The sequence below is a fragment of the Rhinolophus sinicus genome, chromosome 2, assembly GCF_057876585.1.
Source record: "Rhinolophus sinicus isolate RSI-liver-muscle chromosome 2, RSI-T2T, whole genome shotgun sequence".
NCBI lineage: Eukaryota > Metazoa > Chordata > Mammalia > Chiroptera > Rhinolophidae > Rhinolophus > Rhinolophus sinicus.
In genome coordinates, this window is record NC_142502.1 from 122,787,343 (window position 1) to 122,814,054 (window position 26,712).

Below are 26,712 nucleotides of genomic sequence, written 5' to 3' on the forward strand. Positions count from 1 at the left end.
ATATAACTAACGAAGTGATCTCCCAAGAAGTCTAGTACCCACCTGACACCACACATAGTTTTTACAGTATTATTGACTATATTACCTATGCTGTACTTTATATCCCTGTCACTGTTTTCATAAGTGGCAATTTGTACTAAATCCCTTCCCCATTTCTACTCATCCCCCAGCACCCCTCCCGTCTGGCAACCATTGTAATGTTCTCTGCACCTATGAGTTTGTTTCTGTTTTGTTTGTTCCTTTATTTTGTTTTTGTTTTTTTTAGATTTCACATATAAGTGAGATCGTATGGTATTTGTCTTTCTCAGTCTGATTTGTTTCAGTCTGCATGCTACCCTCTGGGTCCATCCATGTTGTCGCACATGGCAAGATTTCATTCTAGTGACCTGTGTTGTTTATCTGCGAGATAGTTTGCCCATGGAAGAGCTGATTTGTAAGGCCTATGAGAAGGTGAGGGCTCTGAGTCCCTGTTGGCATGCCTGTGGGGGGATACTTGCCCTGACCTGCTGCGGAGGGGAAGCCCTGGCACGTCTCCAAATGCTTTGAAGAGGGTTCTTGCCCACTTGGCCCTCCATGGTGCTCTGGTAGTAGGACTTGTCCTCGGCTTCCTAAGTAATAATCTGTGAGTATTCCTGATGCTGGTAGACCTGGGCCGAGTCTACATCCTCGAGAAGGTTGAACAAAAAAGGTTACATTGAGCCTGGTCCTCAAATGCAGTCTTGCCTTTGGTGGGACTCCCGTGATGACGTTGTCTCTCCTGGGAATAACGCTAACTCACGTGCTGTCAGCTGAGAGGTCACTTAAAACCCTTGCCAAGGCTGTTCACTCACTCCAGCCACCTGAACAGGCAGTTGCTCCTTGAACAACGTGGGGGGTAAGAGCAGTGACTCCCTGTGGAGTTGAACATCCATGTATAACTTTCGACTCCCCCAAAAAACTTAACTAATAGCCTACTGTTGACTGGAAGCCTTGCCGATAACATAAATAGTCAATTAACACATATTTTTTGTATATTGCATGTATTATATACTGAATTCTTACAATAAAGTACGCTAGAGAAAAGAAAATGTTAAGAAAATTATAAGGTTTGTCTGCAAGTTTTTTCAAATTGGCACACATCTTCCGCCAATTTTTCAGTAGGCTTCCTGAAAAAACGTGCATGTAAGTGGATCCATGCAGTTCAAACCCATGTTGTTCAAGGGTCAGCTGCATATCAAATTCACATGAAGCTTCTCCTTAAATTTGAAGAGTTGGTTTTTAGTGAGTATTTTTGGACTTGGGGAATGGAAATGAGGCCTGTTTTTTCTTTTTCTTTTTTTTTTTTTCCATCTTGGTTAGCCTGCAAACAACTCTTAGAGACTCCCTAGCAATTATTTGTAGGAAATTTGAAAGCATTTCTCAGAGAATCTTGAAATATCAAATGAACTTTTCTTAGACACACAGCACTTAAATGCTGTATTATTGTAAGGATGAAAATACTTCCTTAAAATGTGTGTAAAGGAAGGAAGAAGGGGTGAATTATTCGTCTGTTGTTGGTGATTACCTCCTGTCCCCTGCCGTTTCTGGCAGCGTCCGACCATGTTTGCAAGGTGCTAGATGGAGTAGCTGTGGCAGGCAGGTGTTCTCTGGCCTGTGGAGGGCTTAAGGCTCCAGGTATTACTCCACCAGCACCTTGCCGAGTCTAAGCAACCAGCTGTCCATTAAAGGAATGAATCCTGCTCTCTCAGAAGGGAGACCTGCGGCAGTGACAGCGCGAGAGCACACTGAAAGGGCAAACTGTTCTGTCTTAGGGAGTGGTGGTTAGAATCAGAGCAGGAACAAAGCTCACGTGAAGTGATTGTCCAGCACAGACTGTGGGGCCCACCCTACTCCTGCAAGGAGCCTGTCAAGGATTCCTCATTCAGCGAGTGGCCTGCTCCCTTGAGGGCCTCCTGTTGCTGCTCTGGTCCCCTGCTGGGAACGTGAGTTGGTCCGATTAGAAGCACAGGCTGCCGGTCTAAGCATAGTGAGTAAGGAGGCGACTTCCCTGGATGTGAGTCCCAGCTCCTTCCGCACTCATTTGCTGTGTGACCTCACAGAGCTATATAACCTTTCTGAGCCTTGGGGACAAAATCATGCCCACCTTAAGAGTACTGAGGCTTAAACAGAGGAAATGAGTGGGGAGAGCTTGTTGCAGTCCCCGGCACGTGCTATATGTGTGCTATGTGTTAGCTGTTGACAATAGTGACTACGTCCACAGCATGAGGAGGTCCTGCGATGGCTTGTGTTCACATAGGCACATTGGGTAGGTAACAGTGTTGTAAAGGATAGTGTCATGCCACGTGTCATGCGGGGTCTCAGCTCCCGCTCCCCACACAAGAACGCAGGACATGGTGAGGCCAAAAAGGAACACCCACGGAGCCATAGATAGGGGAGTCATACCACTATAGTCTCGCTGGCAGCTGGATTGGAGACACAGGAAGCAGGATCCACATTATCCGCAACCTGCCGTCCGCTTCTCTGCCAACCAACCTCACTTGCTAACTGTAATCCGCACATGCCAGCCCAGCCACCATCTTCTTGCTAACCCCCATTTGCTCCTGGCGTAGCCACAGCAGTTGTATTAGTGGCCAATGGCTCACTGGTTACAGCTGACGGCCAACTAGCCACAGCTGACGGCCATGCAATCACAGTTGATGGCCATTTACTACTCGAGTGAGCACCTTTCCAAGTGAGACTGAGAGCCTGGAAACTGCACTCCTGGCTCTGTCCCCACAGATAGAATACAGTATTGATTTATAGTATTTTTAATAAGGCTCTCTGGAATTGTTTTTCTCTGACCTTTTTTCTTTCCCCTCAAAAGAACTCCTTGGTAATTTGAGATGCTTTACTTTTTTCTGTTGGGAGAGAGGGTGGTTTGCTTTGTCATAGGGTCTCTTAGGTTGTTCAGGGTTGGCATGTAACTTGTGAGTTCAGTGCTTCGGGGCTGCTAAATTTCAAAGGGGCTAAGGAGTTAAAAAATTTCTTTAAAACCCTCAATGGATTGCTACATTTAACTATAATAGGGATTAGCTTCTAGGCTTTAAGGCGTAGCTGCCCCATTCAGAGTTCTTCCCGGTATGTGAGTGTGTGTGTGTAGACGCGTGTGCGTGCCCTCTGAATGCCTCATTTCCATAGACCATATGGCCTGAGCCCATGCCCTGGTGGGTAGTTGCAAGTAAGCTCTTGTTAGGGTCACACATGAATCAGCTGCCCGTGGCGTCCGTGGGTCTGTCTGGACCTTTTCTGGGACTGCGTTTGTTATCCAACGTTTCTGCTGCCAGGTTGAACCCTAGATTGGCGATCTTGTGTGGGCCTCTGTGGTTTGCATTTAGTCCTTTTACTAGGGACAGGTGGTTGCCTCCTAAATGTAGGGTGGTTTATTCTTTTTCTAAATTGAGCTGTAATTGACATATAACCCCGTGTAAGGCTAAGTGTACAATGTATTGATTTGATGCATTTATATACTGCAATGCGATAACCACTGCAGGTTAGCTAACAGCTCTATCACGTCACACAATTATTATTTTTTTTTTGTGGTGGGACAGTGTCATGCAGGGAGACCCGCGGGGCGGCCTGCGGGGTCTCTGCTCCCGCTCCCCATACAAGAATGCAGGATATGGTGAGGCCAAAAAGGAACACCCACGGAGCCATAGGTAGGGGAGTCATACCACTTTATTCTCTCTGGCGGCACTATACTCTCACTGGAGGCTGGATACACACTGTCCGCAAACCGCCATCCACGCTTGCCAGCCCAGCCGCCATCTTCTTGCTAGCCCCATCCTTTTTTCTCCTTCTCTTCCTCCTTTTCTTCTCTAGCGTAGCCACAGCAGTTATATTAGTGGCCAATGGCTCACTGGTTACAGCTGACGGCCAACTAGCCACAGCTGATGGCCATGCAATCACAGTTGGCCATTTACTACCTGAGCCAGCACCTGTCTATGTGAGGCCGAGAGCCTGGAAACTACTCTCTGGGGCTCCGCCCCCACAGACAGTTAAGATCTGGTGTCTTAGCAACTTAGAAGTTTATACTGCAGTCCTGTGATGTGCTCTAGCTCTCCAGGACGTGCTTACCTACTGGTTGCAGATTTGTGCCCTTAAACAGCGTCTCCCCACCCATGTCCCCACTCCCCAGGCCCTGGTAGCCACCACTCTGTTTTGTTTTTATGAGTTCGGCTTTTTAAAATTCCACATGTAAGCGAGATCATACAGTCTTTGCCTTTCTCTGTCTGGCTTACTTCGGCTTAGCATGATGCCCTCACAGTCCATCCACGTTGTTGCAGATGGCAGGGTTTCTCCCTCTCTCGGGCTCAGTCATACTCCGTGGTGTGTATACCTCCTCCTCTTCACCCGTTCATTCGTTGAGGTGCTCTTAAGGTTACACTTAAGGTGCTTCTATACCTTGGCTGTGGGGGTTGGTTTACTCCTGCCCGTGCTTTGTGTTCCCTTAGGCAGGTTTTAGCGGCAGCTCCATCAGGCAGTGAAGGGCCCTGCTGAGATGTGCAAATAATAGGATGGAACTAGCGGTTTGAGGTCCCGGGGAGCTTTCAGTGGCCCCCATCCTAGGCCACACAGACCATTGCGTCTCTGGATTAGGATTGCGAGCGTTCCCAGCTGATTCCAGTGCTCCCTCAGGAAGGAGAACTGGGGAGTAATCCACGGCTCACCTGAGATGTGCAGGACAGATGGACACACGCAGGTCAGCCTGTCCTTGAGGGCGTCTGACAGATGGTTTGAGTTGGGAGCAGTGGCTGAGGAGGCAGAAAGGTCAGCGTTACCCTCAGTGTGTGTGGATGAGACAGTGAAGGGGGGGTTTTCATGTCACCCCTGTCCTGGAATGAGTGATGCGTCCAAGGAAATGTTGGGTGTCCTTTCAGAGCCCCGCTGTAGAAGAAGTGTCTGGGTGGCGGGCAGACAGAATGGGTAAAGAAGAGAGGGGCGCTGGTGCTTGCCACTTTCCTGTAACTTTCAAGGGGGAAGCAACTACAGAGATGAAGTAGCAGCTCAAGGGCAGACAGCGGGTCAGGAGCCTTCTGGAAGGGGAGCAAGAGCAGATTCTGGAGCAGTGGTTCTCAGTTTCTCCCGTGCGATAGAATCACGGGACACCATGGAACAGCACCCCGACCGTCACACCAGACTGGGGTGCGGCCCAGGCATCTGTATTTTGGAAGCTCCCCAGCAACTCTGGGTTGGAGATTGGCAGGGCGCCTGCCCTAGAGAGAGGTGAGGAGTCATTAGTGCCGCCTGGTCCAGGAGGAAGGCAGAGCATCAGGACCAGGCATGGTGGGGCTCGCAGCTCCTCTGAGGCTGGCAGGACGGGGACTGCCTGGGGGTGGACAGGGGACATTCGGGACACGAAGGACATGTAGGCTCCTGAGGCAGCAGGGAGGGGGCGAGGTGACCAGTGTCAGGTCATCTGTGTCTGGTGTGCTTTTCATCCCACCTTCCCTGCCCCGTCCCCTCAGACTGGAGGGGCTTCACGTGGCGCTGAGTGAAGAGCCACAGGGACCCGCAGGCTTCTGCTTGTTTGGACCAGCAGCTGCTAGAAAGCGTGTGTTTTCTGGTACATGGTTTTCTCCAGCCCTCGGAACGTGAGAAGCCCCCGATGAGCCCTAAGAAGGCTGAAGCCAGGCCCCAGCCTGGCCCCACAGAACCGAGGCTCTGGCCATGTTGCCAGGACTATGAGAGGCCCCCTCCCCCACGTTGAGTGGGCCCAGTCCTCGTGACTGCATGACTCCACGACTGATGACGAACATGATAAGAGTAGCATTGGCTGTTTCAGGAAATTCAGCAAAGAAGCATTGTGTCCACGTTGTGCCCGAGGAAGTTATTAGGAGCAGACTGGTCCACTTCCGTGCGGGAGGGGCCCCTGTCCCCCTCCACGCAGAGAAATTCTAAGGCGTTCACTCTTCCGAAGGCTCAAAAAAAGTTTTCCCTCCAAATGGGCTTTGAATGTCTTGGTGCCTCCTCCTGACTCTGTCTTTTGATGTAGATTATTGACCAGCCAGAGCAATAGGTGAAAACAACTGATGTTAACAACGTAACTAGAGGTTGGTTATGAAACCCACTTTGGGACCAGAAGGACTGTCAGGTGGGGTGGTCATTGTGTTGCGGGAGGTTGTGGGGAGTCCTTTCCACCTACGTTTGGAGCTCTCAGTCTCCTGCACGTGTGCGGGGAACCAGGAAGTCTCCCCCGGTTGGGCAGCGTGTCAGTTTCTTCGGACTGTCGTAACAGAGAACCACAACCTATGCTGCTTACAACATCAGACAGCAGTGCTGGGCTTAAAAGTCCCAAATCAAGAAGCCAGCAGCCTATGCTCTCGGAGCCTGTAGTGGGGTGCTCCCTTGCCCCTTCCTCGCCTTTAGTGGGGGCTGGAAACCTGTGGGGTTCCTTGCAGCTGCATAGCTCCAGTCTCTGCCTTTGTTGTCAGATGGCACTCTCCCTCGCGTGGCTGTCTTCTCATGAGGACACCAATTACATTAGACAAGGGGGCCCATCCTACTCCAGTATGTCCTCATCTTAACTAATTACAGCTGCAAGGACCCTGTTTCCGAATAAGGCCACATTCTGAGGTACGGGGCGGGGGGGGGCAGGACTGCAACATCTTTTTTTTTTGGTGGGGACGAAATTCAGCCTGTAATGGGTGTGGGCCAGGGGATATACACGTGTTTTGGTTGAATATCCATGCAGACCTCATTGGACAGGTGAGGCAGCAGAGAGTGGTGGAGGGGAGCCCCAGGGCGACTAAAGGACAGAGCTCAGATTTGAACCCAGGACTTTGTGACTCTAGAACAATATATTACTTCCTTAGCTTAGAGGGTCCATTGGGGCTTCCTGTGGAATGGAGGCTGTAATTCTTTTGGTCCTTTCTCAGGACACTGGGGCCATTACCCTGCTCTAGGAGACCAGTCAAGTACTAGGAGATACGTTCCTGCCCTCTTCACCTTTCTCGATGAGACAAATATCACCTGTTTATGAGGAGGAAACATGGAAACATGAAGTTAGTTTGATTTGGTGAGGTGGTAGGATCGAGTGGGGATTTTTCCTGTATTTATTTTTACGTCCATGTTTATTGCTCTCACAACTGCACATTCTCTCAAATGGTACAAAGAGAAGCTTTTGGGAGGTTGGCAAACCGACACTCTGCTGAAAGTTGCTTGTCTGCTGGGATCCTTCTGTCGTCAGCCCTACGGGGTAAGGACTTACCCAATTTCTACTAGTGACCAGGCCTCCGATTTCTACAAAAAGTGCCTGAACGGAAGAGCCAGGTCTGGACATGGCCTGGTTCCATCATTACCACTGGGCATATGTCTGCAGAATAAACATCAGAGCCTTTTGCCAACAAGTACTGTGCCCTGGCTTGTCTCAGGGATCGAGTCTTGAAGGCTGTGACAACTTTTCCTAAATGGAAGGCAGTGGATATCAAGATCCAAATTCCCAGGAGAAAACTTCCTGTAATAAAGAGACGTCCGTGAGTCTGAGGAAGAAATTGCTGCTGCCAAGGCTCCTCCATTGCAGCTTATTAAATTTTAATTTGATTTGATTTTTTTTCTCTAATTACTGGCTCCAAGTTTGCTTTTCCCCATAGATTCTCTGCCCGTGGATGATAGCAGAGACCCAGGTCAGAAGGAAAGATTGTTCTGAAGATGGGTTAGGTGACCACCGTCCGCGTGTTGTGTGATGGCCTGAGAGAGAGGGACAAGCTGTCGTTTTGTCCTCTCTCCCTTTTTACCTCGTTTCAACTCCCATCTGTGTGACCCTCCAAAGAGAAGACTCAGCATCTCAGAGTACACTGTACAGGCTGAGACTCCTGTGCTGGGTGCTTAAAACAACAAAACAAAACAAAACCAAACAAAAAGCAAGGAGACCTACTGAAGCCGAGATAAATTTAGTTCCTGAAACACTTACCTTCTGGCCCGTCTAAGATAAGATGAGTGGAGTTCTGTAACCGAGCCCTGTAACTGTTGCTGTGTTGCAAGTCCCTGAAAGGGAGGGACAGATGGCAGACTTTGAGTAATCGGATTTCAAGATCAGAATCCATAGTGAACAAAACCCCAGTTCCTTGCAGCATATGGAAGAACGGTTTCCTTCCAGTGAACTTCAAGAACCGTGTTCTTTGGTTCTTTTTTATTCAGAGTATTTGTTAAGCAAATATTTATGATGGGCACACCTGGAGCCAGTACACCAGGTGCTGGGAACTGATAAAGGATTCCTGCCCTCACTCTTTATCCTCTTCTACATGCATGTACAGGAAGAAAGCTGGAGGTTGTAAATATTTGGTTGATAACATTTAGTTGTAGGAAATTAGATAGAATTTGATTCCTGAAAAGACTCTGTTGGTATCAAGAACAGAAGTGTTGAAATGAAAGTCAGAAGTAAGAATGGGATTTATTGCAAAGGTAGTGAAGGATATTGTAAACAGTCGTGCCACCCACCGATGGGCTAGCACGCTGGTCCTCTTTTGGTGTCCCTGCACACTTTCTAGATGAGTGGAACCCCCTGTGGCCTCACTGGTTGCAGGTTATAAATGATGGTGATACTTTCCTCTGGGGTAGGATTCAGCAAACTAAAGCACGCCTGGCACATAGTAGGTGTTCAGCAAAAGTGTGTTTTAAAAATTGCGCACGAGCCACTGGATTGCATTGCATGTGACTTGGTAAGCGGATGAAAACAGGCAGACTCATCCCTTTGTAAGGCCTGGTTGTAGTTTTATAGGTGCCCAGGGCGCTCTTTCCATGTGAGGAGCTGGAATCCACCCAAGTGCTGTCTTTCATGTTGAACTTGAGCCCATGGAAATGTCTGGCTTCACTGATCCTTTTGACGCTCCTATTGATTTCCATTCTGCAAAGGAGGCATTATTGCTTTATATTATTTATTTATTTTTCTGTGATCCTTGAATGCCTCCAAGCTCCATTTCCTGCCTTTAATTATGTACAGGGCCATTAAACAAAAGTGTAGTTTGCCGGGTGGAGGGAGAATTGTGGCTCTAATAGCATAAGGTGCTATCGACTGGCAGGATGCGTTGATGATTAAATTTGGCCCGTAAACTGGTTTGCCCACCACGTGGGAGTTGTGGAACACGTTTAACAGCCTTCCTGCAACTGTCTCTGAGCATGAAAGAATTCTTTGAATTTCATGTTCGATCTTGTTTTTTCCTCCCAATCCTCAATATTCCCAATGTGAGAACTCCACAGTCTAAATCTGTGACACATTAGAGAAGAGGCCGTAAGGACACATACCAAAGCTTATTGTTAAGTGGTAAGGTGTGAGATACGTTTAATTTCCTTCTTTGTGCTTTTATGTATTTCCCCACATTTCTACCACAAAAGTTACTCACTTTTGAAATCAAGGGGAAAAAAAATCAGATTGCTTTAGGAGGACAAATTGAGACCAGACCTTAGCTTTTTAGGGAAGATTTTTGGAAAAGATGTTCTTTATAACTGATTCTCTTAATGTGATTCTGGGACTACAGGTAATACCTGTTGGGCTTGTTAAAAATGGGGTGTCAGAAGTGATGAATTATTCCGTCTCAAATGGGAAGTCTCCAGTTCCAGTCTGTAGGTACCAGACTGCACCGGGCGGCTCCAATACTTGACCCAAACCAAGGGTGTGAGTTTCCCAACAGAATTGAAAGATCAGAAATGTTTTGGCGAAGGATTTTGGTTCTTTTGAAGTGGCAGAAACTGGCAGAGGAATGAAGCCTCTGCTGTTAGAATTGACGGCAACAGGGTCAGTACAATGTAATTTTGCGACTTGTTTTTCTAGGCTTTGTGGATTATGAATGGTTTTCATCTTCATGAGTTAGGGGTTACTGGAATGTAAGGGAGGAAAGTTTGGGATTCAAATGGGTGACAGTGCATTAGAGAAAGAAATTCTGCCACTTGGGACAACATGGATGAACCTTGAGGACATTATGTTAAGTGAAATAAGCCAGTTACAGAAGGAGAGTGCTACAGGATACCACTTATATAATGAATCTAAAATAGTCAAGGTCATAGAAGTGGAGAGTGGAATGGTGGTTACCCGGGGAAAGGAGGGGAAAGTAGGGAGGTATTATTGCTCGAAGGACGCAAAGTTTGGGTTATACGAGATAAATATGTCCTGGAGATCTACTGTACAGCATAGCACCTATAGTTTACAATATTGTGTTGAAAACTGAAGTAGTTCCTAACAGGATAGACCTTCAATGTTTTTATCACAGCATTTTATATATATGTATATATAGTGTGTATATATGTAGTGTGTGTGTATGTGTGTACATATGCACATACATACATACATACGGTGCCAAAAAAAGTGTACACATTTTAAGAAAGGAAAAAACTGTATTAAAATTGTAATACAATGAATAATGTTAACATTCATTTGATTAATGCCATCTTTTGAGCGAACGTCGTACTATACATTGTTACCATAATTCAATTCAACTTCGAAAAGTAATACATAGATAACCTCTCTTAAAATGTGTACATTCTTTGGCCTGCCAGGTACATATATCAGTAGTAATAATAATACTGATGACAAATAAGAGGATGGGAGGAAACTTTTGGTGGCTATGGACATGTTTATGGAATACATTGTGGTGATGATTTCAGGGGTGTGTGCTTACCTTCAAGCTCATCAAGTTGTATACATTATGTATAGCATTTTGTATGTAAAAAAAAAAAAGTGACGGTGAGGTGTCTGGAAAGAGCTGAACAGAAAGAAAGAGCACAGTAGAACGGGGGTGGAACCATCGGGATGAGCACGCAGTCCTGGAATAGTCCCCATTTCATAGAAATGTCATTGTCCAGGAAGAGCTGTGCTGGGCTTGGCAGTGGAGGTAGAGCAGGTGTCCACCCACGTCCGCTCCAGATGCCTCTGGCCACTGGCATTGCATTGGAACACTCAGGTCTTAAAGCCAAGCTCTGAGTTGAGTCTTAGTTTTCTCCTCTCGCTGTGTCCCTTGCCTTTCATTTGATAATCTTGCATCATCCATACAAGACATTTCACTGCTCTGCCAGAAGACCAGGTAAATGGACGGCCAAGTGGATGGAAATACCAGGAAATTTTCAGAATAGCATTCGTTGTGTGGGGGCTAAAAAAAAAAAAAAAAAAAAAAATACTTTTTCTCCCACCTTCTGAGTTCTAGCTGGGCTAATGATCAAATTAACAGAGACAGATTAACAGGAGAAAATCAAATTTTAATACGTGTGCATGGGGGATTCACAGAAACATAAAAATTCCAAAGACAGTGAGGCAATATTGGGTATATGTCATTTTGGACGAAGTAGAAAAGCAGGGAATGAGATCTTAGATTTCAAAAGTGAGAATGGGCAAATTTACAGGTAACCGGGGAAGAGTGGAACACACTTGGCAGGCAGAGTTTTGCTTCCGTGGGACCCCTGGGCGATCTAGCTCCCACGCCCCTGCCTGGAACCTTTCTATCTCCATATTTAATTCACATTACGCCAAGGTGAGTATGTTAAGATTTCCTTCCTGGAGCCAAGTTTTTCCATCCATCTCTTGGGCAGGAAACGGGGGAGGGTCAAGGGGTCTTTCTGAGTCTTTTGTTTCTTAATAACCAACCTAAAGTCAGTATCTCAAAAGGCAGCGTTAGAATGGCTTTGGTCCCCATCACTTATAGCCCCAGCAACACGTGTGTCTAAGGCAGGGCAGTCGCAGTGTGGGAACTGGCTGTCCTGGGGGCGTTCGGGGGCAGGAATCTTGCTGTCATGCACTCTGAGCATTACGTCACCCTGCTGGGATCTAACTGTGACAGGATCTGTACATTCGGTCTGAGCCAAAGCAGACGCTTGGTCACCATCCAACAGTTATTTATGGACCCACTAGAAGAACATGTCAGGGTTCAGCAGTGTGGGCCCAGAGTGGTTTATGTTCAGATGCATTTATGATTTGTCACTTGGGGAATGGGGTTAGGAAAAGTTCGTTTTATATTTACATTAGGAACCCAACTGCAGAAGTTTCCAACCATTAGGATTTTCACAGTTTGAAAAACATAGTGGGAAAATACATTTACCACAGAAGTGACTATCTTAACTGTTCTGAAGTGTATAGTTAGGTCAGTGCTAGTGAATTCACTCCTGTTGTTGTGCAGCCATCACCACTATCCATCCCCAGAACTCTTTTCATCTTGGAAAACTGAAACTGTACCCAATAAAGAATTCTCCGTTTTTGAGTGAAGGCAAAAAAAAAAAAAAAATTTCTTCCTTTAATTCTGCTGTGACTAGATCAGTCTGGCAGTGTAACTCCTCCTGGTTGATCAAAGCTAGCAGCTGTACCCGTTGTCCTGAGAAAGCAAAGGGTCATTGTGTGGCTGTCCTTGTTTCCCTATATCTGGGACGCGGTGTGCCGTTGAGGGCCTGGTGGCTGCCTGTCCTGTTCTCGAGAACCGGGTCAGAATCCCTCCCTCGTGATGCCCTTAAAGCTCTCAGCTCTGGACTTTCCCTTGCACGTGAACTTGTGGCTTCGGCAGGTTCATCCTGTCGCTGTGATGGGCACATGGCTGCCTGTGTTATCACTTAGCTCCAGAGATGAGCTCATCGGATGCCAGAGCATCCCGCTTAGCGGGTTACCCTGCAGCTTTACTCTCTGATCGGCTGGCACTCTGCGGAAATAGCACGGACATCTCTCGGTTCGGGAAGATTGGTGGGGCACATAAGTGATTCACACCAAAAGGTATATCGAATTATATAAAATGCTTTGTAAAAAAGATTTCAAAGTTTAGTAGTTTGGATTAGGAATTTTACGTTGAATAGTAGCTCTCACGTTGAGAATGCAGATAGCCCGAGCACTTATCTTCCCTTTTTGATAGTAGAAAGGGCTTTGTGTGATCCTTTTTGGTCCGTACTTTTCACAATGAAAAGTTTTTCCCTTTATTCTGGTCCTTTGTTCGTTTTCTCCCCCAGCCCTCCAGTACAGTGACAACAACCAAACCAAACAGCTTGACACGAAGACAGAGCTTTAGACCAAATTGGTTTCCCAAGGGGGTGGGGGTCAGGGTGCTGAGCTGTGGTGCTTTGTGGACGCACTGTCACTATTGATAGCTTGTGTGTATAATGATGGGAAGCTCTTTGCTTGAGTAATAGAATTTTTTGTCATGCTTTATTGCTTAGGTATATTGTTTTTAAGCTCAACGCCATTAAGAAGACCTGCTTTCTTTAATGCAGGGGGCAAAAAAACACTTTAGATTTTTTTTGTTTTCTGACTTTCATTAAAATGCTTTTCGTGGGGGGATGGGTGTTGCTGTTCTTTTTAAATGGGTTTTATCACGCGATGGTGCTCTCACTGGTAAGAACAGAGCACTTTGTCACTGCTGCCTGTGGTAAGTACCAGGCCCCACACAGGTTATAAACACCAGGAGGCAGTGGAAGGTTTCTCCCAGTGTCCTTGTTTGTCCCTGTCAGTAGCTGTCATTTCTTCTTAAACTTGGTACTGTCAATGAGCAGGAAATTCAGGCAGAATGAAAGAAGTGCAGCATTATCACTTAGAAGCAAATTATTTGTAGACCCCTATTTGGCTCTGTCATGGAGGGTGTCAGCTCCTGCTCCCCACACAAGAACGCAGGACATGGTGAGGCCAAAAAGGAACACCCACGGAGCCGTAGATCGGGGAGTCATACCACTATAGTCTCGCTGGCAGCTGGGTTGGAGACACAGGAAGCAGGAGCCACACGATCCGCAACCTGGCGTCCGCTTCTCTGCCAACCAACCTCACTTGCTAGCTGCAATCCGCCATCCACTTCTCTGCCAACCAACCAACCAACCAACCAACCAGAGTAGCCACGACAGTTATATCAGTGGCTAATGGCTAACTGGTTACAGCTGACGGCCAACTAATCACAGCTGATGGCCATCTACTACCTGAGCCAGCACCCTTCCACGTGAGGCTGAGAGCCTGGAAACTGCTCTCTGGTACTCTGTCCCCACAGGCTCCTAATTATAAAACTTGTCACTCGACATCTGTCTCAGCCAGAGTTGTTATTTGAATAGCCTGCAAATAGGAATGTCACACTCCCTGAGACACCAGGAGGGGATTCCCGTAGTGCCAGACAAGCCATATGGAGCTGCTAGAGACCGGAAACTGGAATGTTCCATGCACTGCCCCACCTTCTGGGGGATTTGTTCTTGGAGCCGCAGTGAAGACTTGGCCAGTTTGGGCTTGTGACAGAAAAGTCAGCCTGCATGCACACAGAGGTGTAGAGGTGTAGGTCAGCGGTGCTGAAGCCGTTCTGAAAAGAATCGTTGCCCTGTCTTGAAACAGTCCCGCTGCTCGGAGCTGGAGCTGGGAGGTCCAGTGTCATCCTGACTGCTCAGAACCTTTGCTGCTTCATCCGTCCCTCCAAAGGGAGGGACGTGAGATTAATGAGAAAATGGGCAAAAGGTGTCCAATTTCAGTACTTTTTAAAAATGAGCCTCAGCTGGGCTAGTATTACCTAAGAGCCATCCATGAGAGTTATTTTCAGCTTCCTCATAAAAGGACAGAAGGGCTGCGGACCCTGTTGGTAGGAGCCATGGGTTAACATTTTGCCATATAGTGGCTTTATTTTTGTGTATGTGTATATATGTATATTTTTGCCTCTGGCCCATTTGAAATTTGCAAACACCTTACTGCATTTCCTAAAAACTTTGAAGGATTGCTTTGCCATGCTAACCTTTTTCATTCATTTGCTCATTCAACAGAAATTTAAGGGTAATTTTTTTTCTTCCTGACTTTTCATTTCACATTTTGGTTGTCCTGCTGACAACTCTCTGTGCCCTGCTTCCTGGTTTGACATCTTCTCTGCAGTCTGGCCCCTTGTCTTCTATTTCTTTTGTCTTTGTACAGGTAACCCCTGGATAACACGGCACTTCTATAACACGGTTTCGCTATGACATGGTTCAAGAATTGGGGGAAACCCTCGTACAACACGGCCTCCTAGAACAGGTTTCACTCTAACACGGTTTGAGAATTAGAGAAATCCCCGAACAACCCGGAACATAATAAGAGCTTTTAAGGGCAAAAAAATATCTCATTCGAAATTAGGGAAATCCCCAAATAACACGGAACGTGATAAAAGCTTTCAAGAGCAAAAGATATCTCATTTGAAATTTTTCATTCGAGCGTGGATAACATATCAGATTTGAGTGCAGAGCTTTAAAATTTATTAGGATTTTAAATGCATTTTGTTCGTGGAGTATTAAGTTCAGAGGATGAAGATATCTTGTCAAAAAGAAAACGCCCTCGGTTAATGGTGCTTAGTAGTGATGAAGAAGAAAACGTTATTTAATACATGTTAATATGTTATACTTTTGGTGAAAATTGCTTTAATAAAGATATTTCTCTTAATTATGAAAATATAATAGTATGTTTTTAAAATTTTTGGAACCTAACCCCCTTTTTTATAGTAGTTCTTTGTTTCATATAACATGGATTCGCCTAACACGACATTTTTAGGAACCTAACAACCATGTTATACGGGGGTTACCTGTACTTTGGTGGGGTCCATCCTGAGTGCCCTGGCTTGGCCCCTAATTCAGTGTCCCCCCCCTCCTTGGGTTCCTGTGGGGACAGTTTGCATTTGCACAAACATGGGGGTCAAACACCCCTTATCTGTAGGTGGACACTGACTGGCCTGACTCTCCTTGTCATTTAAAAAAAAACAAACCTTTACTTTTTAGAACAGTTTTAGATTTCCAGAGAAATTGCGACAATAGTATAGAGAGTTCTCCTACATCCCACACCGAGGGTCTCCTATTATTACCATTAGTATGATATGTTTCTTACAATTAATGAACTGATATTGATACATTATTGTGTTAGGCAGAATAATGATTGGAACCTGTGAATATATTAGGTTACATGGCAAAGGGGGCTTTACGGTGCAGGTGGAATTAAAATTGCTAAGCGGCTGATCTTCAAATGGGAAGATTAGTCTGGATTGTCCAGGTGGGCCCAGTGTAATTACAAGGGTTCTTAAGCTGGAAGAAAGCTCTGCAGAGAGAACCAGACGAGGCGGTGTGGGCATACCTCAGCCTGGTGTTTGTTGGCTTCGGAGGAGGAAGGGGCTGGGAGCCAAGTAAAGTCGATGGCCTCTCGAAACTGGAAATGACAAGCGAATGGATTCTTGCCTAGAGCCCCGGGAAGGGAATGGTGCCTGTTGACATCTTGATTTTAGCTTCTGTAGCAGACTTCTGAACTACAGAACTGTAAGATAATAAATTGGTTTTGTTTTAAGCTGCTATTTTCATGATAACGTGTCACAGCGGCAATAGAAATACAATGATTATTAACCGAAGTCCAATATTTTGTTCAGATTTCCTTGGTCTTTTTTTGCTCCAGGATCCCATTCGGGGTAACACATACATTTCGTTGTTATCTTGGCTGTGAAAATTTCTCTCTGACTTTCCTTGTTTTTAATGACCTTGTCAGTTTGGAGGAGTATTGATCAGGTATTTTGTAGAATGGTCTTCAATTGGAATTTGATGTTTTTCTCATGGTTAGACTGGGGTTACTGTTTTGGGGGAGGAAGAAGAGAGGTGAAGTGCTATTCTTTTTTTCTGTTTTTAATGGGGGATATTGGGGAACAGTGTGTTTTTCCAAGACCCATCAGCTCTAAGTCAAGTCGTTTTTTTCAATCTAGCTGTGGAGGGCACAGCTCACTGGCCCATGTGGGAATCGAACTGGTGACCTGGGTGTTATGAGCGCTGCACTCTAACAAACTGAGACCATCGGCCACCCTGAAGTGCTTTTCTTATCACATCATATCAAGGGTACATCCTATTAACATGATTTTTGCCTGTTGATTATCTGGTTTGTCAGGTTTCTCTAACTATAGAGTAACTCTCCACCTCCCCCGCTCCCCCCCCCCCCCTGCAGCTTTCCATATTGTGGGATTTGTTTGAGCTCTTCTTACTTTCTGCTGCGACAATATGCTCCAGGCTCATCTCATATATTTCTTGCTCCAGTTCTAGCATCAGCCATTTTTCCAAAAAGCCCTGGTTCCTTTTAGTGGCAAATGGTAGAAACTGAGGTCTGGGCACTGTGTGTGCTCCCTGCTTCCAGCCCGTCTCAGCTGACAGAGCAAGGAGATGTATGCATGTTGCTAATCCTTGTATGTACACATCTGTACATATTTCTGTATGTAGCCATCTGTGTCTATAGTAAATTAAACACGCGTTCACACCTGTGTTTTTGATTTGTTACTGTATGGATTGTTCTTGCTTCTTTGCCTGGCTTCTCTATAAACTACCCTGCCGTTTAAAAACCTGGCTCTCAGAGTGGCCGGGTAGCTCAGTTGGTTAGAGCAGGAGCTCTGAACGACAGGGTTCCCGGTTCGATTCCCACATGGGCCAGTGAGCTGTGCCCTCCACAACTAGACTGAAGACAACAAGCAGCTGCTGAGCTGCTGGAGGGGCGGCCAGATGGCTCAGTTGGTTAGAGCACGAGCTCTCAAGTTTGCCGGTTCAAGTGCTTTCCATAACTAGATTGAAGGACAATGACTTGGAGCTGATGGGCCCTGGAGAAACACACGGTTCCTCAATAGTCCCCAATAAAATTTATTTTTAAAAAAACAAAAAACCTGGCTCTTGCTCTCCGCCATCCTTTCTTTTAGTTGTTGGTGTCTATATACATGTGTGGCAGTATCAGAGTTGTTAAATCATACCTGGTGGCGTACAGTACTCATGCCCATTTCTTTGGCTCTCCTTTCTATAGACTCCAGTCATTTCCAAAATTACCTGAGTCAACACCCTTCCCCCACCCCCTTCACGCCGTTGTTTCATACATTTGTAGCAGTCAGATTTTTTGGTCACATTCTGTGTTCAGTTCGGGATTCCCCGACCTGCTAAATGATTTTTTTTTTCTAATTTGCAAACATTAAGGTTCACTCTTTGTGCTGAGAACTTCTGTGGATTTTGACAAGTGTGTAATGTCGTATATCCACAATTACAAAATCATACACAGTAGTTTTCACCACCTACGTTTGACTAATTCAACGCCTTGCTCCTGGCAGCCACTGACCTTTCTACCCTTGTTGTAGTTTTTCCTTTTCCTTTTTCCAGAATAATTAGAATCATATAAAATGTAGCCTTTTCAGTTTGGCTTCTTTCACTTGCAATTGCACTTAAGGTTCCTCAATGTCTTTTCATGGCTTGAGAGATTACTTCTTTTTATCACTGAATGCTACCCCATCTTGGTTGCTTCCAGTTTGGGGTAATTATGAATAAAACTTCTATAAGCTTTTCTGTGTAGGTTTTTGTGTGGACAGAAGTTTTCAAATCAGTTGGATGAATACCTAGGAATGTGATTGCTGGATGGTATAAAAAGACAACGTTTAGCTTAACAAGGGCTACCAAACTATCTACCAAAGTGGCTCTACCCGTTTGCATTCCCATCAGCAATGAAGGAGTTCCTGTTGCTCCACATCTTCTCCAGCAATTGGTGTTCTCTGTTTGTTGTTTTTTTTTTGCCATTCTAATGGGTATATAAGAGTATTTTGTTTCAATTTGCAATTCCCTAGTGAAAAATGATGTTGAGCAACTTTTCATATGCTTACTTGTCCTCTGTATATCTTCTGTCATGAGGGTTCTGGTTGTATCTTTTGCCTATTTTTAATTGGGCTGTTTTCTTACTGAGTTTTAAGAAGTTTTTGTATTTAAGGTATTTTGGGTACCAGTCCGTTATCAGATATGTGTTTGCAAATAGTTTTTCCTAGTCGGTGGCTTGTCTTTTGATTCTCTTACGTGTCTTCTTTTGCAGAGCAAAAGCTTTTAATTTTAATAAAGGCTTAACTTACCAGTTTTGTTTTTTTTTTCCCTTGTGGATCATGTTTTTTGGTGTTGTCTTTAAAAACTCATCACCAAACCCAAGGTGATCTAGATTTTCTCCTGTGTTTTCTTCTATGAGTTTTGTGGTTTTGCATTTTACATTTAGGTCTGTGATACATTTTGATTTCATTTTTGGGAAAGGTGTAGGTCTGTGCCTTAGTTTTGTTTTGTTGTTGTTTTGCATATGGATATCCATTTGTTCTAGAACCATTTGTTGAAAAGACTGTCCTTCTCCATTGAATTACCTTTGTTCCTTTGTCAAAGGGCAGTTGATGTATTTGTGTGGGTCTGTTTCTGGCTCTCTATTCTGTTCCATTGACCGGTGTACCCAGTTGTCAGTACTATACTGTCGTGATTACTGTAGCTTTTTGTAGTAAGTCTTAAAATTGTAGTGTGAGTTCTCCAACTTTGTTCTTCTTCAGTATTGTGCTGGCTCCTCTAAGACATTAGCTTTTTTTTTTTTCCTAAAGATTTTATTGGGGAACAGGAACAGTGTGTACTTCCAGGACTTTTTTTTTTTTTTCCAAGTTAAGTTGTTGTCCTTTCTATCTTAGTTGTGGAGGGTGCCGTTCAGCGTCAAGTTGTCCTTTCAGTCTTAGTTGTGGAGGGCGCAGCTCAGCAGGTCCAGTTGCTGTTGCTAGTTGCAGGAGACACTGCCCACCATCCCTTGCTGGAGTTGAGGTATCGAACTGGCAACCTTATGGTTGAGAGCCTGTGCTCCAACCAACTGAGCCATCCGGGAGGCAGCTCAGCTCAAGGTGCTGTATTCAATTTTAGTTGCAGGGGACGGAGCCCACCATCCCTTGCAGGACTCGACGAGTTGAACAGGCAACCATGTGGTTGAGAGCCCACTGGCCCATGTGGGAATCAAACTGGCAGCCTTCAGAGTTAGAAGCATGGAGCTCTAACCAACTGAACCACCGGGCAGGCCCTCATTAGCTTTTTATTTAAAATAATTTGTCAATATTTACAAAATCTGGGATTTTTATTGAGATTGCACTAAATCTGTAGGTCAAGATGGGCTGAACTGAATTTTCCAATCCATGAACATGGAATATCTTTTTTTTAGATCTTCTTGTATTTCTTTTATCAGTCTTATATTTTTCTGCATATAGGTCCTATGCATATTTTGTTAGACTTGTACCTAATAAAAATACCATTTGCTATTGTCAATGGTATTTAAAATATTTTTTTTTCAAATTCCAGTTGTTCATTGTTGGTATGTAGGAAAGCAGTTGTTGTATTAACCATGTGTCCTGCAACCTTGCTGTATTTATTAGTTCCATAGGTTTCTTTTCTTTTCTTTCTTTCTTTCTGTTTTTTTTTTTTGGGGGGGGATTCTTTGGGGTTTTCTACAAAGATAAGCATGTCATCTGTGAACAAAGACAGTTTTATTTCTTCCTTCCCTATCTGTATACATTTTGTTTCCTTTTCTTGTCTTATTGCACTAGCTAGGACTTCCATACAATGTTGAATATTCAGCCTCATTCCTCATCTTAGAAGGAAAGTGTCCAGTTTCTCATCATTTAAATATGTGTTATCCATAGGGTTTTTGTAGATGTTCTTTATCAAGCTAAAGAAGTTCTTGATTCCTACTTTGTTGAGAGTTTTTTAAAATCATGTATGGATGTTGGATTTTATCAAATGCTTTTTCTGTATCAACTGGTATGAGTATATGAGTTTTCTTCTTTAGCCTGTTGATGTGGTGTATTACCTTGATTGGTTTTTTCAAATGTTGAACCAGCCTTGCATACCTGGAGTACGTCCCATTTGTTCATGGTGTATAATTTTTTTAAAATACGTTATTGGATTTGATTTGCTAATATTTTCTTGAGGACGTTTGCATGGGAAATACTGGTTTGTAGTTTTCTTTTCCTGTAATATCTTTATCTGTTTTTAGTATTATGGTAATGCTACCCTCATAGAATGAGGCAGGAAGTGTTCCTTCTGCTTTTGTTTTTACAGAGACATTGTAGAGAATTACCATCATGTCTTCCTTAACATTTAGTATAATTCACCAGTGAAACCGTTTGTACCTGGTGTTTAATATTTTTTTGGCAGGTTATTAATTATTGATTTAATTTCTTTAATAGTTGTAGGCTTATTCAAATCATTCATTTCTCCTTGTGTGCATTTTAGTATAATAATTTGTGTCAAGGACTTGATCTACTTCGTGTAAGTTATCAAATTTGTGGGCATTAGATTGTTCATAGTATTCCTCTTTTATTATCCTTTTAATAGTGATGACCCCCCTTTTAATTTCTGATATTATTAATTAGTAACTTCTCTCCTTTTTCTTTCATTAGCCTAGATAGAGGTTTATCAATTTCATTGATCTTTTCAAAGAAACAGCTTTTGGTTTTATTCATTTTTCTCTATTTTTTGTTTTGTTTTCAATTTTGCTAATTTTTGCTCAATTTTTATTTTATCCTGCTGTGTTTATGATTAAATTGCTCTTCTCTCTGTCATTTCCTAGAGGAGATGCTTACGTTACTAATTTTTAGTTACTGTTTCGTAATTTATGCACCTATTGCAACACAGCCCTGCTTTTGTTGCTCACACAAATTTTTCTAAGTTGTGTTTTCATTTTATTTAGTTTAAATATTTTAAAATTTCTCTTGAGACTTCTTCTTTGATGTATGTGTTATTTAGACATGTGTTTAACCTCCATAGGTTTGGGTATTTTCCAGTGATCTTTGTTATTGATTTCCAGTTTAATTCCTTTGTGATCTGAGAACATACTTTATGTGATTTCTATTCTTTTTAAATTTGTTAGGGCATATTCTGGACCATAAAACATACCTGCATGTGGCTGTTGTTGGATAGAATATTCTATACATGCCATTTTTAGATCCAGTTGATTTATAGTGCTATTTAGGTCAACTATATCCTTACTGATTTTTCTGCCTGCTTAATCTATCAGACTGTGTTTTTTTCTTGACTTTCAACATGTGTTGTAATTTCTTTGTTGAAAGCCAGACATGATGTATCGGGTCGTAAGAACCGAAGAACTAGTTCCTTAGTGTGAGTTGTGTGTTATCCTGCCTCTGACTCGGGCTGTGTCTAGTGTTGCTGCAGTGCCAGAGGCTTCAGATTCCTCAGGTGTCCTTGTTTTGGTCTCCCCCTTTGTCTGGAGGCGTCTTTAAGAGCTTCTCCTCACCTAGGCTCTTAGCCTTTTCAGCTATCATCCAGTCATTATACTGGAACCTGTTAATACACTGAAGTATGGGGGAGGGGAAGTGTCTGTGACCTTAGTGTGAGTCTCAGTCTTTCAGTGTGTCTGGGCTGTGCCCTGTGTAGTGTTTTATAGTGTTTCTCACCCGCCTCCACCCTCACCCCCCAGGTGCGACAAGGAGGCCAGAGGGGCTTGGAGGTTGAGAAATGCCCTTCCCCCAGCTGGGATAGGCTCTGGAAAGTCTCCCCTGGAGAGAGGGCCCTTGTTCTGGAGGGTGCTCTGAGCACATTCACCAGTGATGACTCTTCCTTCCCCTGGCAGAGACCTTTTCTTGGTTCTTCATAGTGAGAACCTTCTGTGGTTCCTAGCGGTAAAACTGGTTGGGGGGCCCTAAGACCATGGTGTCTAGGAGTTTCTCACTCTCATGCTAGTCCACACTCAGCTCCCAGCCATTTAGTTAAAGCCACCATTTACGTGTTCCTACCAGTTGATGGCTCCCGCTGCGGCTTTTCCAGGTGAGTGGGTCTCGGCTGTGATTCTGGGCTCTGCAGTCTCTCCAGATTTAGGGGTTATGGTTTGATCTCTGACCTTAGTTCTCTGATGTATCCAAGAAAAAGTCATCAATTTTCAATTTTCTCAGCTTTTTCTTGTTGTTAGGATGGGCGTGGTGACTTCCAAGCCCTTTATGTGTTGGAGCTGAAACCGGAAGTCCCTTGTCGCTTTTTACATCGCTACCTTCCCACCAGTTGAAGGGGTCAGATTGGTTGGATGTGTTGCATCAAATGTCCTGACCGTTGCTCCTGAGTCTCGAAGAGAGAAATCACCACGCTTTCCAATCAAAAAGACGTTTTCTGTGTGGTGGCTGCTCTAAGTTACTGCACACCCTTCCTGCTTCCTTCTTTTGTTGCTCAGATTTTTATTTTTACCAAATTTGATACGGATTCTACAACAGCTCTCTTAATGTTTGTGGGAGTGCCAGTGTGTGTGTGTGGGATGGGTGAGACTTCTAGCTCCTGTCTAATCCCGATCAGCTACCCTATCGTCTCTCCCACCCCTAATCTTTCATAGATAAAACATGTTTGCCTTCCTTGTACAAATGCATCTTTCATCCTACCCCCTCCCACCCATGTTTTTAATCACACAGCTCCCTCAGCTGCTGCTCAGATTCTAAAGCAGCAGACCCTTTATCCAGCAGACAGCTTTCAGACGCCCTCCATTATCTGTAATTTAGGAGCAAGCCAGTAAGGAGGCAAAAACTGAGCCCCCTAAGGAATACTGGCTGTAAACACCCGTGTATCCTTTCTTCCTTCTTCCTCTAGAACCACTGAGTGGGACAGATCCAGGTTGTTATTGGGCCTGGGGTGTATGTGCTGTTGGAACCTGGAGAGCGTGAGGAGGGCACCTGCCAGGGAGGTAACGGTATCAACAGGAACTAGACTAAAAATAGATTAAGTGAATAGACTAAGAATAATGGAAGTCAGGTTTCTCAGTGTTTGAGAAAGGAGTTGGATGTATGAAAAGAAGCTAGAATGAGCGCTGTGGTATTGGATCGCGGTCGGAAGCACTGGACCCCAATTGGAGGTTAACTCCTAGGTTTTATATCTGTAGATATCTATAAAAAGAAAAGTAGGTAACATCAATGAATGTGTGTAACTGTGCAAACACATATATGCATATACTATATACACATACAGACATATAGTCGCTAGCTTTCTCCAATGAGGTGTTCTCGAAGCAAGCACCCCATTAGCAATGAGCACACGTGGCTCCCAGATTTTTGGCTTTTACGTACCATTGGAGAAACGTGGAGAAATGGCTGATTCCAGGGCCGGAGCAGCAAAAGTACAAGATGAACTTGGATTATTTTATTACACCACAAAGTACAAAAGAGTGAAGGGGACACATCCAAAGGACACGGAAACCAGCTTAAAGGGGCTTCCACTGGCCAAATATGAGACAATTTGAACATCAAAATATTGATAATAGTGGATTGTAATCCATTGAATAAAGTAGGAAAACATGAAACCATACTGATATAAATAAATGAATAAATTAAATTTGATGTGGAATGGGAAATCTACATAGTTTTCAAAGTACCTCTCTACGGAGTACTTGTTAATTACAAAGGGGAACAGGGGGTAACCTCACAGTGCAGATACTTAGCAAACAGTATCTTAATCGAGGGATGAAAGGGAACTTTACAGTAATAGGACAAACTGATACTGTGAGAAAAGGATGCATCACTTCTGTGACTTTTGCCAAAGATTTATAACCTGAATCAAATTATGAGACATTTATGATGAAACATCAGACAAACCCAAACTGAGGGACATTTGTACAGAAAAATTGGCCCATAATCCTCGAAAGTGTCAAGGTCATGAAAGTCAAAGGTTGAGAAATGTCTCTTTGGTCTGTGTGAGTATAGAGAAATGACAGCTAAATGCAGTGTTTGATTCTGAAATGGGTCCCTTGTAGCAAAGGATGTTATTGGGATATTTTGTAACATTTGAATGGAATCTGAGGATTCGAGTGTAGGAATGTATTGGTGTTAATTTTCTGAAGTTGGTGGTTGTACTGTTTTATGTGGTTGTTTTTATGAAATATATCACTACAGTATTTGAGGATGATAGGGTGTTAATAAGTAACTTACTCCCTAATCAACTTTTCTTTTTGTTTGAGGTTATTGAAAAACACAAAAGTATATGTGTACACACACACACACACACACACACACACTGCTTGGGCAGCTTGTGGCCCTAATTTAGGGCCTATTTATTACTAAAGAATTATATGTAACGTAAATTTAGGAACTCAAGCCTCTCCACCATCTTGATTCCCAGGCAACAGGAGATTATGGAGGAGTCGAGGCTGCTGATTTTTTTTTTTCTTGGTCTGCTGTTGATTCATGACGCTGTTTCTGACAACAGAATGATAAACTTTACGTTGTGTCCTAGGGTCTGTGAAGGACTTCGCTGTATTTCTTATTTGCTTCCTACAGTGCCCTTCTGGAGAGGGCAGAGGTTCTTCTTCACCTTTGAGATGATGGTCAAATAATAACGATGGGCAACACTTATATAGTACTTTTTATGGCCGGGTAATAGCCTAAGCTCTTTGGATGCTGAATACACTCACTTGTTTAATTCTCACAGTTACCCGATGAGGTAGGTACACTGTGACTATTCCATTTTACAAACAAGGAAATCGGCACAGAGAGGTTAAATAACTTGCCCAAGGTCACACAGCTTGACAGTGGCAGGGCCGGGATTCAAGTTAGGCATTCTGACTCCAGATCCAAAGTTCTAGTTTACTGGTTCATGGTGCCCCCTGTATTACACTTAGCGAGGTTAGGTGACTGGTCCAGAGCCCCTCGTTTACTTATTCACTAATTCTGCAAATCTGTTCCGAGTGCCCAGAAATGCCAGGTCCTGTTCCCAGTGCCAGAAAACAGGTCCAAGGCAGCCAGAGGCCTGGGCCACACAGAGCTCGGGCCCTTGCGAGGTGCGAAGCACTGGCTGGCAGTGGCGTGGGGCCCAGGTACAGACCGCAGGGCCCGTGTGCGAGGGGAGTGGCACTGCAGGTGGGCTGTTTGTGGTCAGTCCCTGTCTCAGAGGTGCACTTTCTTTTTTCTTTTCAAGGTCGCCTGGTCGGCGCTCTGGATGCCGTGCTAGATTCCAGTGCACGGGTGGCTCCATTTCGAATCCTGCTTCAAGTTCCCGGGTCCCAGGTTTATTCTCCCATAGCATGTGGTGAGTTACTGAGTGGACCAGACGTTTACTGGGCCATAGCCACGGGTGAGTTTTGTTCCAGGTGGAGTTTGCATACCTTTTGAGCACGCTGAGTACCTGCCTGCATGCTGGCGGTGGGAGCTTGAAGGTAACTCCTTTTAGAACCTCCTCTGCTTCTCTGACCTCTTTTCCTTTTCCTTAACCATCAACAGCGCATCGAGGCAATAAACTTGGACCACTTAGCTGGGGCATGCCAGGCTTTCGAGTGGTGTGTGGTTCCACGCTGCTGTGTATTGTTGAGTATGAGTCGGCCGTTTTCTTAATCTTGTGCCTGACATAACCAGCGTGTTCTGGGGCATGTGTACCTGTTGTGATGGGCGAAGTGTCTGGGGCTGTGTCTGACGTGGGGCCTTCACCCCTCGTTCCACCTGTGCACCAAGACAGTCACTGGGCTGCTAGGCCCTGTGGGGATGTAGGAATCGCCTTCTCATCCTGACCACCTGAGGTACAGCCCCTCCTGGAGGCACCAGCCAGCTCTCCCCTCACCAGGCAGATGCCTCTGAGGCTCCTTTGACTTACAAACCGAAACAAGAGGTGTCTTTTTACTTGCACAAGTAACAAGGTGTTCACCTTCCAGAACTTAAAAAAATAGGTCAGAGGGAAAGAAAAAGAAGTCTCTTATCACCTATAAGAGTGCAAATCACTCTTCTGCCTACACATCTGCGTATACACATGGAATGTTTTTTTTTCTTTTGGTTTTGCTTTTGTTATCATTTTATTAGCTTCCATAGACTTCCCACAGCACCTTGCATTCTTTCACAACATTGGATTTTTTTTTTTTCCTGGAAAAAGACAGAAAAGAATGAAGAAGAAAAGTTGTCACCTATATCCCACCATCCAGTACTCACCACTGTTAAGGTCTGGGCATGTTTTTATTTTTATTTTTCCAGTCCATTTTTTTTCAAAATTAAGACAATCCAGTCTGTA

At 44.4% G+C, this 26,712-nt stretch overlaps 1 protein-coding gene across 5 annotated transcripts in view; it reads left to right on the forward strand.

Annotated features, from left to right (window-relative positions):
• TBC1D8 (TBC1 domain family member 8) overlaps positions 1 to 26,712 on the forward strand; it is a 99,877-nt gene that overhangs the window by 18,262 nt on the left and 54,903 nt on the right. Inside the window, exons 1-2 of one of the 5 annotated variants that reach the window (XM_088796012.1) lie at positions 12,521 to 12,697; positions 25,636 to 25,791. Coding sequence is in view for 2 of the 5 variants with exons in the window: in XM_019753834.3 (XP_019609393.3) it covers positions 25,636 to 25,791 (156 nt within the window). In the remaining 3 variants the exon portion in view is untranslated. Of the gene's footprint in view, positions 1 to 12,520; positions 12,698 to 25,635; positions 25,874 to 26,712 lie in introns of those variants that run through there. The other 4 variants (XM_088796011.1, XM_019753835.3, XM_019753834.3 and 1 more) reach the window with 4 other exon arrangements.